The 13,628-nt window shown below is 42.8% G+C and overlaps 1 protein-coding gene across 3 annotated transcripts in view; it reads left to right on the top strand.

The window, feature by feature from the left end:
- Nucleotides 1-13,628, top strand: part of ITGB8 (integrin subunit beta 8) — a 73,338-nt gene that overhangs the window by 38,453 nt on the left and 21,257 nt on the right. For 2 of the 3 annotated variants that reach the window (XM_075125804.1, XM_048838348.2), the window contains exons 6-8: nucleotides 419-577; nucleotides 8,199-8,294; nucleotides 8,386-8,475. In XM_075125804.1, the coding sequence (XP_074981905.1) occupies nucleotides 419-577; nucleotides 8,199-8,294; nucleotides 8,386-8,475 (345 nt within the window). The remainder of the gene's footprint in view (nucleotides 1-418; nucleotides 578-8,198; nucleotides 8,295-8,385; nucleotides 8,476-13,628) is intronic. The other variant, XM_048838349.2, reaches the window with a different exon arrangement.

Raw genomic sequence — 13,628 nt, 5'->3', positions numbered from 1 at the left:
ACTCAGTGTTTATGGGTTATTCCCCTTTTTTTAAAAAAAAAAAGGTGGAGGGAGGCGGAGGAGAGGAGACAAGTCAATGGAAAATAAATCCATCTGCTCCAAGGTGGATCGAAACTAACAGAACTCATTTCTTGTGGACTTGCTAACCCTATGCCTCAATTCTCTAAAGCATTTAAACATGTGCAGAACTTTGCTAAAAGAGTGCTTTTCAGGATAAATACCCAGCCCCATATGTAAAGAAGTGCTTTAACTACTTTATCTGCCTTGAGTGTGTGCTTACACTCAGCTTCAGTGTTTGTTTTGTTTTTAAGCAGTGCAGTACCTAAAAGTAGACTTACATTGGACTTCCATAGTCATATTTACCATTATAGAATTAAAAGAGTTACATTTCATTCTCATGATTTTTTTTTTCTTTTAGAGCCATATTGGTTGGCGCAAAGAAGCAAAGAGATTACTTCTTGTGATGACAGATCAGACCTCTCATCTGGCCCTTGATAGTAAATTGGCCGGGATAGTAATTCCCAATGATGGAAATTGCCATCTGAAAGATAATGTGTATATCAAAGCTACAAGTATGGTAAGGTATATGTCATACACTCTTACCTTTGGGAAGCCAATGCATTGTCAAACTTAAAAATCAAGATTTTAAATTGGGACTAAACTGATGCTTCTACTTAAATTAGTAAAACATTAAGACCTGCCTTAGTAAGCAGGATGTGTAGGACCAAGAACAAGTGTGATGGAAGTAAAATTATTGATATCCTTTCTATCTGGTGTAAAATATTTCAGTAATCCATTTTGGTGGGGTCAGCAGTGTTCTGCAAAGCACAATATAGTAAGGTATTTTTAGGAGGTAAGTTACCATCTGATAGATCACCTGCCTCTGTTGTATAGAATGTAAAAGGGAAGGAGGGAAATTATCATTTTGTTGCATTACTCTGCACGAGAATATGTTAGCAATTTGCAGGAGTCTTGCATTATATGGTAGGGACTCCTTCTAGTAAATCAAACAGTGATGACAGTGCTTTAAGGTCAGGGAGGATGCTTTGTGGCATTGAAGGGAGTAGAGGATAGGGCCTTGTAGAAATCAGGCAGGAAGGATGACGTATAATAGTAAGGAACTAATTCGATCTTGGCACACTAAAAGGAGTCTTGTGCCAGAGGGTTTAAAGAGTTAGCAGAGATTTAGATACATCAGAATTCCACACGACATGACTTACTGTTTTATGTATTCATGCAAAAAATGCATCAAATACATTGGCATGCAATGATAACCTGTTTCTATTCAGCAGGCTTGTTTTAGCTTTCAAAAGTCTTCTTCAATAATGTATGAAAGATTCTATAGTTTTAAAAAAGAAATTTTTCTCAGATTTGTAGGGTTTAGTGAAATTGCTTAATATTAGTTCTGTTGGGGGAATAGGAATCACTGCCTAACCTATACATTAGAATCATAGAATATCAGGGTTGGAAGAGACCTCAGGAGGTCATCTAGTCCAACCCCCTACTCAAAGGACCAATCCCCAACTAAATCATCCCAGCCAGGGCTTTGTCAAGCCTGACCTTAAAAACTTCTAAGGAAGGAGATTCCACCACCTCCTTAGGTAACGCATTCCAGTGCTTCATCACCCTCCTAGTGAAAAATTTTTTCCTAATATCCAACCTAAACCTCCCCCACTGCAACTTGAGCCCATTATTCCTTGTTTTGTCATCTGCTACCACTGAGAAAAGTCTAGATCCATCCTCTTTGGATCCCCCTTTCAGGTAGTTGAAAGCAGCTATTAAATCCCCCCTCATTCTTCTCTTCCGCAGACTAAACAATCCCAGTTCCCTCAGCTTCTCCTCATAAGTCATGTGTTCCAGTCCCCTAATCATTTTTGTTGCCCTCCGCTGGACGTTTTCCAATTTTTCCACATCCTTCTTGTAGTGTGGGGCCCAAAACTGGACACAGTACTCCAGATGAGGCCTCACCAATGTCGAATAGAGGGGAACAATCACATCCCTCGATCTGCTGGCAATGTCCCTACTTAATACATCCCAAAATGCCATTGGCCTTCTTGCCAACAAGGGCACACTGTTGACTCATATCTAGCATCTCGTCCACTGTAACCCCTAGGTCCTTTTCTGCAGAACTGCTGCCGAGCCATTCGGTCCCTAGTCTGTAGCGGTGCATAGGATTCTTCCATCCTAAGTGCAGGGCTCTGCACTTGTCCTTGTTGAACCTCATCAGATTTCTTTTGGCCCAATCCTCTAATTTGTCTAGGTCCCTCTGTATCCTATCCCTACCCTCCAGCGTATCTACCTCTCCTCCCAGTTTAGTGTCATCTGCAAACTTGCTGAGGGTGCAATCCACACCATCCTCCAGATCATTTGTGAAGATATTGAACAAAACAGGCCCAAGGACCAACCCTTGGGGCACTCCACTTGATACCAGCTGTCAACTAGACATGGAGCCATTGATCACTACCCATTGAGCCCAACAATCTAGCCAACTTTCTATCTACCTTATAGTCCATTCATCCAGCCCATACTTCTTTAACTTGCTGGCAAGAATACTGTGGGAGACCGTGTCAAAAGCTTTGCTAAAGTCAAGGAACAACACATCCACTGCTTTCCCTTCATCCACAGAGCCAGTTATCTCGTCATAGAAGACGATTAGATTAGTCAGGCATGACTTGCCCTTGGTGAATCCATGCTGACTCTTCCGGATCACTTTCCTCTCCTCTAAGTGCTTCAGAATTTCATTACAGTCAAATAAGCAGATACCGGAAATATTAAATGGCAGGTGGGTCTTTGGTTTATGCAGTGCCATTGCAACACAGCATCGTCCATGAGACAAACATTGCCAACAGGCAACTTTGCTGCCTCCAGGAGCTCACACTGTAAGACACGCATTTAGCTGTAGTGTAAGATAGCAGTAGTCCCCATTAACTCAGTAGGAACGCCATCTGTATATGCCAGGGCTGATTTTGATCCCAAAAGCGCAGTGTACGCAGGAATGGCACAATAGAGCTAACAGTGCATATGTACAAAAGCAGTAGAATACCTTCCAGAACAGCCACTTTGTGTTGTGTGACCATTGAAGCTGAAATGCTTCTCGGAACAAGTGGGTGTTTAGAAGCTTGGCAGACTGACTGCAAGGCTGTTTGGATTTCAGATTATCTAATGTCCTTTCGTTAATTTACTCCTTCTGTCACCTTTTGTATATTTCCCCTTGCTTATCAGGCTTGTTTATTCCCCTTCGGCTAGCCTGTTTGGTTTCAGTATTGTTATACTGCTCCAATGATGTAAACAACTATTCCATTTAATCTGTTTCATGAAAGTAATCCACAGGCATCCCTTCATCAGAACAGAAGACTATACACTTGTGAGTTATAGTATCTTTTCAGTTCCACTCGTGTGTGACCCCTTTTACTTCAGAGGAGTTGCACTACTATAACAAAGGAGAATTTGGCTCTGGATATTAAACAATTGCTTTAAATATAGATCTTTTCTCTGGTGCCAAAGACTCTTCTGATGTTCTAGATAGTCCATCTGTTACAAAGCAAGTTCATTGTTTTCTGTGATTGTCAAGAATTTAGCTGATAATTCAGTTTACAGCTGGAAACACCAGTATAAAACAAAACAAAAAATGAGCTTCTCTATTAAGCCAGGATGGCTGCTGATTGCAGAAAGAGTTTTAAATGATCTTTCTGAACTAAAGGCTTTTGTGGTCATACTCTTCTGTGGATGGATACTTCCAAATGGGGTCAAGCCTTGCCCTGAGTTTTTGTGACAGAGATTTTGTGGAACAGGCAGTAGGTTTAGCCTCCCAAACCAAGTCATCCATGGATTTCCCCCAGTGAGGCATGTTTTGATACAACTGTTCTGCTGACCCTCTTTCCAGTTTTGCCATTGGCTGATGCATGCAGACATGTAGGAAGATGTGTAGCAGCAAACATGGGAAAGAGTTTCTCTGCACTCTGGATCTTTCACGATTTCAGACTTTTTGGAATAGATGTGATACAGCAGCATAATGCTTATCCATGCAGGGCTGCTGTGCAGTTTCCTACACAAATTGTTGCTGTGTTTTTCTCCATACAGAGTACATGGCATGTCTGGTGGTCCCTGCCAGCCTGATCTTACAGATGGAAAAGATTTAGTACAGCGGTTCTCAAACTGTGGGTTGGGACTCTGTTTTAAAGGGGTTGCCAGGGCTGGCGTTAGACTTGCTGGGGCCCAGGGCTGAAGCTGAAGCCCGAGCCCCACCCCCTGGGGCCAAAGCCGAAGCCCAAGGGCTTCATTCCTGGGCAGCGAGGCCCAGATTACAGGCCTCCCACCTGCGTCTGAAACCTTTGGGCTTCGGCTTCACCCCCCACCCAGGGCAGGCTTTGGCTTTGGTTTGGTTTCTGGATTTGATAGCTGCTTTCAACTACCTGAAAGGGGGTTCCAAAGAGGATGGCTCTAGACTGTTCTCAATGGTATCAGATGACAGAACGAGGAGTAATGGTCTCAAGCTGCAGTGGGGGAGGTTTAGATTGGATATTAGGAAAAACTTTTTCACTAAGAGGGTGGTGAAACACTGGAATGCGTTACCTAGGGAGGTGGTAGAATCTCCTTCCTTAGAGGTTTTTAAGGTCAGGCTTGACAAAGCCCTGGCTGGGATGATTTAACTGGGAATTGGTCCTGCTTCGAGCAGGGGGTTGGACTAGATGACCTTCTGGGGTCCCTTCCAACCCTTATATTCTATGATTCTATGATTCTCCTCCATCCCTTCCCGCCTGGGGCGGCGGGGCTCAAGCGATCTCAGGCTTCGGTCCCCTCTCCTGGGGCCGTGTAGTAACTTTTGTTGTCAGAAGGGGGTTGCGGTGCAATGAAGTTTGAGAACTGCTGATCTAGTAGATCATTAGGTTCTCATTTGTGCACTACAGACTGCTTCCTTGCCCTTTTAATAAATCAAATTTGTTGTGGCTTCTTCTAAGCATGCCCAGTAAGGTGTTGGGAGAGATAGAGATTGATGCTGTTTATTGCTTATAGAACACCTGAACAGACTGATTGGTTAGGTGATTCTGATTTTCTAATTACTGTAGGAATAGGGTTGTCAGATCTTGTCTACCCTGTTTTTGATGGAGGTTTCCTTTTATTCTGCCTTTAATTAAGGGACTCACTTTTTAATAAGATATTTTAAAATCTGGTGGAAAAGTCCTCCTCACCATTGATTAAGTTTTACTTTCTTGATACCTTTGATAATCCTACTTATCCTCTAGTCACCTAGAGACCCTTCCAAGAAAAACAGACACAGACCTGAATTTCTAATAAAACAATCAAAAACAAAAAAGAAAACTTCTGCATTGGTGTAGAAAGAAGGCATGACTGTTTTTCCTCTTTGAAAATACATCCTACAAAAGAAAAAGCACTCACACCTATTTGTGTTTTGGTTTTATTTTTCTACCTTATAGATCACTTTCCAACAATATTTTTTACAAAGTAGAGGAGCCATTTGCCGTCAGGCTGTATTCCTACTAGCCTCTAGAAATAAACTAGGGAATAATAGAAGAAAGAGTAATTGGTGTGTTCTGTTTTCACTTAGCTGTGCCACTTAAGAGGATTCCGCCTTATTTACATACAAATACTTGCCTTTAAGACAGAAATTGTTTCCAGTTTGCCACTTTTTTCCTTTGCTTCTTTCTGGCCTTTAAAGGTCCCCATGAGTGATGGGAGGAAAGGAGACTCTTTCCTTTTTTGATTAGAAATGTCCTTGTTTCACTCCCTCACCTTCTCCCCTGAAATATTTAATATCTCTGATAATTATTTTCTAAATTCAAGAAAACAGTAGGTTCGAGTAGGAAAAGAGCAATGATGTAACTAAAACTAGACAGGCTGTCTCAAAATGGAGTACATTTTCTTGGCTAGTAGAGAGAAAAGATAAGATAAAATACATAAAACATAGTAAGATTCTTACAGGAAGCAAAATGGGGTCAATGACTAATCCTGTTGCCAGCTGTGCCTTGTTATGATATTGTAATATGTTTGTAATATAATAGAAAATTAGCGCTCTCTGGAATTTTCTGTTGACAAATTTTACTTTGGCCTTATTTTTTTAAAATAAGAAACACGTTTTCAAACTCATCTAAAATGATATTTTAATACGTGATATAACAAATTCAGACATTACAATGAGTTAAAATGAAAATATAGGTAGCCTGTAGTTGCACTTATAAATTATCTAGCTGAGGCATAGACTTGAGACCCAATCCTACAAACTGTTACATGCATAAGACTTCAGTGAGCCCCATCTAAGTAAGAGTTTGTGTCATCAGGCCTAAGAGCCCAGTCCTGCTCCCACAGAACTCGTTAAGAGCTTTTGCCATTGATTTTAGATTTGCCTCTGGCTGACTTTGCTTGAATGTTTGTTCCTGCAGTTTGACTACTGGGCTGGGCCTCACCATCTCGGAAATAGAGCTGAGTGAATAACTGATTTTTTAGTTCAGTGGTCAAACCAAAAAATCTGGAAAAAAATTGGTTTATTTCAAACCACAATTGATTTTTTATTTCCCCCTGCATCCCGCAACTGGAAAAATTTCAGTTTTGGTTCAAAACTGTTTTGATCCTTTCAAAATTGTTTTCCTCCTCTTTTTTTTAAAATTTATTTATTTTTTTATTCAGCCAAAACTGAATTCAACCCAAATTCATAAACTGCATTTTACCAGCTGTACTAAGCCTTGTCTACACTAGAACATTTTGGTGTTGCAACTCTATAAAAAGCACCTTGCATCCATTCACACAATTCCTCTCCTTTGGTGAATGGGCTTTCAGTCTGCTGTTATGACTGCACTTGATCTGTGTAAAGCTAAGCACTGTTTCACCCAACATGTTTTGCTGCTGTGCTAGTATAAACAGGAGCTGTTGCAGCTGCAATCGTACAGTTGGTCTTCCCATTGATATCCCATAGTGATCCTAATAAATGACATCTCCACAACTTCCTCCCCTTCCCCCGATCCGTACAGGCCAACGGTACTGGTTGGGTTGTCCCATCTTATAAAGGCACAGAGACCTATTATAAGTAGACTTTATTTCAGTTTTCTCATTAGTTTTTCTACAGTAGTCTATACAGGAGGAGTTTTGTGGAAATGCCACATGGGGCTACCAAAATAACTTTTATTCCAAAGTTTGCTACAAAGAGGTGCAAAAGGGCCATTTTCCCTTGTTAGATCTGATTTCCTTGCAGGACTTTGATCTAGCCAGTGTGTGTCTGCCTGAGTGGTGGGCCCCCAAGGGTGTTGCTAAGTCAGTCCGGGGTGGGTGGGAGCGATGTGAATAGGAAGAAAGCCGTGGTCGGGATGGGTTCTATAACTCCTGTTACCTTACTCCAGCAATGGTGGGTAAGGTGCATCCTCCTGCACTTGGATTATAAGCTTCCTCCCTTCCCGCCCTGCCACAAGTGAAAGTAGCTGCTTATTGGCACTAGCGCAGCTATTCTCTGCTTCCATGACCACCTCATTTGTCAATAACAGGCATGTGCCCTTACGGAAACACCACCAAATACCCCAAGCTCTATGTCCTTACCACTTTCATCATCCTGAGTAGTATGTCGTCTTCAGGTAACAAGGGGAGCAAACAGAAGAAGGGAAACAAACAATGAAAAAGAAGCTGAAAAATGAGACAAGATATGGGTAGTGTCAGGAGAAAACAGGCATAGAAAAATACAAGAGAGGTGTGGGGGAGGAAGGTTAATAGGCAACAACTGTGGTACCAGTGCCCATAAAGCAATACCATGGAAGATGGTGTCTCTATCAAAAGGTTGAGAAGCATTGAACCAAGTCCTGATTAATTTCCCTGTACTTTACCATGAATCATATGTCAGGTTTCAGAGGAACAGCCGTGTTAGTCTGTATTCGCAAAAAGAAAAGGAGTACTTGTGGCACCTTAGAGACTAACCAATTTATTTGAGCATGAGCTTTCGTGAGCTACAGCTCACTTCATCAAGTGAGCTGTAGCTCACGAAAGCTCATGCTCAAATAAATTGGTTAGTCTCTAAGGTGCCACAAGTACTCCTTTTCTTTTTATGAATCATATGTGTTTAATTTAATTTTTGTTAAGTATTCAAAGATTGGAATAACTCCCAAGTATGTTTATTTTACTGCTCAGAGACCACAGAATATGATTAACATGGGTTTTGTCTACCAAAACTGAAGTCTTTTATAGTTTATTATATTTTTCAGGAGCATCCATCGCTTGGGCAACTTTCTGAAAAACTGATAGACAACAACATCAATGTTATCTTTGCAGTTCAAGGAAACCAGTTTCACTGGTATAAGGTGTGATAAAAGTCATAATTGCAATTGATTTCTTTTTAAAAAGTGCAGTCTTAAGATTATAAATGTGAATAAATTATTGCATTTTTCATAGGATCTTTTGCCTCTGTTGCCTGGTACTGTCGCAAGACAAATAGAATCACAAGCAGCTAATCTCAATGATTTGGTGGTAGAAGCCTATCAGGTGTGTTTCCCGTGAAGATTTTGTATTGTTTTTTTTTCTTGTTTGTGCAGTTTTCTTACATATAATAAACTACAGCCTAAGGCTGAGATTTTCAAAAGTGCCTAGGGCAGTTAGGTGCCCAACTCCTATTGAAAGTCCATAGGAGTTGAGTGCCTGGCTCCTTTGAAATTCCTAGCATGAGGTCCATATCTGGTGAACATTGTAAGTGACCTATTCCTCTGATAGTTAGGATGGGTTCTCAGTTTATTGGTGCCTTAATTGCTCCTGACTGTCCCAAGGAATCCTTTGCACTGGTTGTCATGCTACTTCCTAGGAAGTGGTTTGTGGGTTTAGGTGCATTTTCTGTGTCTCCGCCTTCCTTAACTTTTTTCTGTCACTTCTGTCTTTTCTAATTTTTTTCCTTTTTGGTCTCTCTTTTTTTCTCCCTCTTAGTTCTATATTCTATCTCTGTTCCCTCCTTTATCCTCTTACTTTTTACCCATTCTGTTTTCCTATACATATGCTTTCTTTTTTAGCTGTTTTTCCCAAAACCAATATTACATAAAGGCTAAGAAATGTAATACAAAACTATAGATATTGCATCTGCGATATGGCTGTATATTACAACATTTTTTTACTTGTAGGAGTTGGGAGTGTCTTATTTACTGATGTCCACTTGTGATATAGTCTTAAAGTAGGTTTTGCCATAGCAGGATAACTATGTTAAAATTGGACTTGCAAGGAGATCTCAGAGCATTTGACATCTTTTGTGTAAGGAAAAAGTTTTACAAACCATTGTCTTTTGAGGTCTGAGGATTATCAAGGCATACCAAATAAGTCACTAACGTATGTCACTGCACATTTAACTTGCAGTGCTGTTAAAGGCAAACACTATGAAATAGCCAAAGACAGACAAAATAGCAGGAGTTGAATTGATACAAATCAGTTTCAGTGAATTTAATCTGTGTTGTGTCTTCTCTGATCATGTTAATTTTGAAAGGTGATTTCCAGAAAACTTCCAAGGTTTGTGCTATGCATCATTTGGTTAAGGCCACTGGCCTTTTTAGCATTCCATAGTATCAGTAGATTATTTCTTGCTACATCGTTTCTGACCAGTAACATGGCACATTTGTGTTAGTCATCAAATATCCTACCTCAATTTTTAGAAGATACCCCTGGACATAATGAGAAGAAATGAAAATTTCACAATGTAACCTTTTTGTTTTATCGAAGATTATTCAGGTCTTTCCTGCTCCATCCACCCACTCTCTCATCCTGTTTTTTACTTCTCAAATATCCATTATTTCTTTTCTTCCTTCCCTCCTCCCTTCCTTGTGGGTTTGGTACTTTCAGTTTTTAAAATGGTTCTAGCATGTGTGCTGCACAAATACATTGTGAACTGGCCTTGGATGTTTTGCCTTCCTGAAATCAAATGTGTTAATATAAGAAAATAAATGTAGTTGTTAATGTTAGATAGTGGGCGTTTTGCATTTGTGTTCTAAGCAGGGAAATCTATTGGCTTATATATGGAAAACACTGCCTGAAAATCCTTGGCTAAAAAACGATAGATGAGTCACTAATTTTCAGAGGTCAAAAAACATGTTTTCAGATTCATGTAATTTATCTTCCTTTTATAACAGCGAAAATGTCCAATTAAATATTTAAAACCCATTAAAATAGGGGAAAGTATACATATCACTTTTGTACAGATAGTAGTAGCTTTTAGCAATCAGTTTTAATAAATCTGTAATAAGCCAAATAGAAGAAATATTCCCTCTAAAATGAACAGGTGGACTCATTGCACAGTAGTGCAGTTTTTGATTATGTTGGGTTTTTGTTTCATATGACTGTAGCACTCAAATGCCCCAATCAGGATTGGCTAGTTGCCTGCTTAATACCATCTGTCCTGAATAAATCAGTTAGTATAATCCAGTAGCTTTTAGAATAACCTGAGGCTTGTCCTGAGAAAATTTTCCTAAGCAGATGCAAAATGTCATAAGAGGAAACTGTCAAGCTAATTTGGAACCCTTCCTGCTAGATAACAATAGATGCATACTTGCTCTTTTATTTAAAGAGTGCTGTTAAGACAGCATTGTCACTGCAATAACCAGTTTTTGTTACACACAGTCATTAGAATAGGTTTTTCAATGGTCATAAATACACAGTCACAAAAGTATGTAAAAATAGCAGGAAACTTGAATGTGGATACCCTAATCTTCTTCTTCGACTGCTTGCTTATGTCTAGTTCAATATAGTTGTGCGTATGTCACGTGCACGGTCGCTGGAAGTTTTCCCCCTGGTCGTAGCCATCAGGTCGATTCTGGTACCCCCTGGAGTGGCGCCTTCATGGTGTGGTATATAGGCACCTGCTGACCCACCACTTCCTCAGTTCCTTCTTCCCATCCATGACGGTCGCTGGAACACTCTCCTTCTCTTGCTCTGCATGCAAATACTCCTTAGTGGTTTCCTGTAAAATAGAGTGTAAATAGTTCAATTAGTTGGTAGTTAGCAAATAGTTAGGTAAGATAGGGTATTTGTAAGCTCCTGCACCAAGGTGCTTACCACCAGGGTCCCGGGGCAAGCCTTGGTCTCAGAGCTTCAAATAGTGTGCAAAATGCCACAAGCCCATCCTGGTAAGCAACCCACATGACAGCTGCCTGAAGTGCCTGGGAGAGAGCCACATTCAGGAAAAATTCCGACTCTGTAAGAACATTAAGCCCCGGACTAAGAAGAAGAGAGACAATAGACTAAAATTTCTTTTAATGGAGGCAGCACTTTGCATCAAAACCCTCATTTAGAGAGGCTCAGTGAGACCCGGGATGCCTGGCACTGGTTATGTGGCACCCATACAGTTCCCCGACTGCCAAGAAGTCAACCCTGGCTTGTTGGCACTGCTCCCCATCACCAGTGCAGAAGAAAAGGACAAAGAAGTCGGACTGGGGACAATTCAATCTGAGAAAAGCCACAGAGAGAGTGAGACCTGTGTTGGGCCACTATTACATGGGCAGCAACCAGCCTGCACCGTTGACTTCAGCCGCGGGAAGGGACCTGTTGAGTCCGGTGCGCGTGGGCTCCCCACCTAGGGTAAGCCAGAGGTGACTCAACCCTAGAGACATATGAGGCAGTGAGAGGCCTTCTGTCCCTTCCAGCAGCTCCTCTAAGCCAAGGCCCATCGGTGGCAGCCCAGGTACTGTAGGAACCTGTCCCACAGAGGCAAGGGCTTGTCTTGGGCAAGCCGACAATAATGGTGCCCTGCACTGCCCGGCATCTCACTCCTTCTCTAGTAGCTCCACTCCTCGCCGATTGCAGCCCCAGTGCCGGTTGCAATTCCGACACCCGGTCACGACCCTGGCACTGCTGCCCATTGAGGCGCTGATCACATTCCTGGAGCAAATCACCATTGAGGCACCGCTCCTCAACGCGGTTCCACTGCATGGCACTGATGGGTAGAGCACCGCCATGATCACTCAGGAGCGGGTCCTTGGGCTCCAAAGTTGCAGGCAGGGTCTTATACCTCGCGACACAGCAGACATCAGGCGGACCTTGGGCATCCTGTGCTGGTGACCCAGGGGTTGGCACAGGCAACATGGCCACCTGCCCAGTGGCAGCTGCCACTACATTGGCCAATGTGGACTCCATGGGCAGCGCAAACCTACCAAGCCTCCCACATGGGTCGGTCCCACTTGGTGCCCTCAGAGGTGAGGGTACCTCCACCTTCCCCTTTGGAGAGGGGTTCAGTTCTGGGGGCAGAAATGGAGGAGGCCTAGGACACCCCCACAAGGGACCCACCAGCTATGGAGGACATGCAGTCCCAGATGACATTCCAAGCCTCCTCCTCATCTTCTCCCACAAGGCAGTGGCAGGTATGTCCATAACACCCACGCAAGTTGATTACAGGGCCCATCAAGAGCTCTCGTATCGAGTGGTTCAGAACCTGAATGTACAAGTGAAGGAGATAGAGGAATTTGCTCTGGCCTTGGTGGACATATTGACATCCTCAGGTCCAGCTCGAGTGGCTCTACCTTTAAACGATGCCATTTTACAGCAAGGCAAACCCCTGCATCTCTCCAACCCACGGCTAAGAGAGTGGAACGAAAGTACTTTGTTCCCCTAAAGGGGTATGAGTACCTATATACTCATCCCCCGCTGGGTTCCCTAGTTGTGGCTGCTGCAAACAAGCGGGAAAGACAGGGACAACAAGAATCCTCGCCTAAGGCAAAGGAGGCCAGGAAACTAAACCTGTTGGGGAGAAAGTTCTACTCTACACAGGGCCTCCAACTGAGGATCTTGAACCACCAGGTCCTCGTAAGTTGTTATGACTTTAATTCATAGTCTGCCATGTTAAAGAGCTCTTACCGACAGAGTCTAGAGCAGAGTTCGCAGCTTTGATGGAGGAAGGCAAGCTGTAGCCCAGGCATCCATCCAGGCGGCCTTGATCCTGCAGATGCGGCAGCCCACACCACAGCCACAGTTGTAGTAATGAGACTGAGCTCTTGGCTCCAGTCCTCTGGACTCCCTCATGAGATCCAGAAAACAATTCAGGACCTGCTGTTTGAGGGAAATTCTCTCTTTTCAGATTAAATGGATGCCCGTATTCATAATCTGAAGGATTCCAGGGCCACTCTGACGTCGTTAGGACTTCACACACCAGCCCCGGCTCATAAACTTTATGAGCCCCAACCTATGGGCCGATTCTACCAGCCTCATCAACTGCAGAGGCAGGACTTTGGTCGGTAGAGGAACAAGGGCTTTCGGAGGAGGCATACACCTCACGCCCCTTCAACATCCACGTCTATGCCCTCAAAACAACCGGCGGGGTCTAAGCAGTCATTTTGTGGGTGTGCCCAAGGATGGCACACCAGACCAAAGCCTGGATCTTACCTCTATGTTTGTGGCCCATTTGTCCCATTTTTACTGTGCCTGGATCAACATCACTTCAGACCATTAGGTGCTCCACACGGTAGAAGTGGGATATACCCTGCAGTTCATTTCTTCCCCTCCTTCCCACCCTCCCTCCCTGTCCCTCTTCAGGGACCCTGAGACTTCTGGCCCATGAAGTATAGTTGTTCCTAAGGGTGGGAGCCGTGGAAGTCATTTCTGTGGGGTTAAGAGACAAAGGGTTTTACTCACACTACTTCCTGATCCCGAACGTCAACAGGGATCTCAGACCCATC

This window comes from Caretta caretta, chromosome 2 (genome assembly GCF_965140235.1).
Source record: "Caretta caretta isolate rCarCar2 chromosome 2, rCarCar1.hap1, whole genome shotgun sequence".
In the NCBI taxonomy this organism is placed as follows: domain Eukaryota; kingdom Metazoa; phylum Chordata; order Testudines; family Cheloniidae; genus Caretta; species Caretta caretta.
The sequence above is the reverse complement of the archived record's forward strand: the minus strand, read 5'-3'. Positions and strand labels throughout refer to the sequence as shown.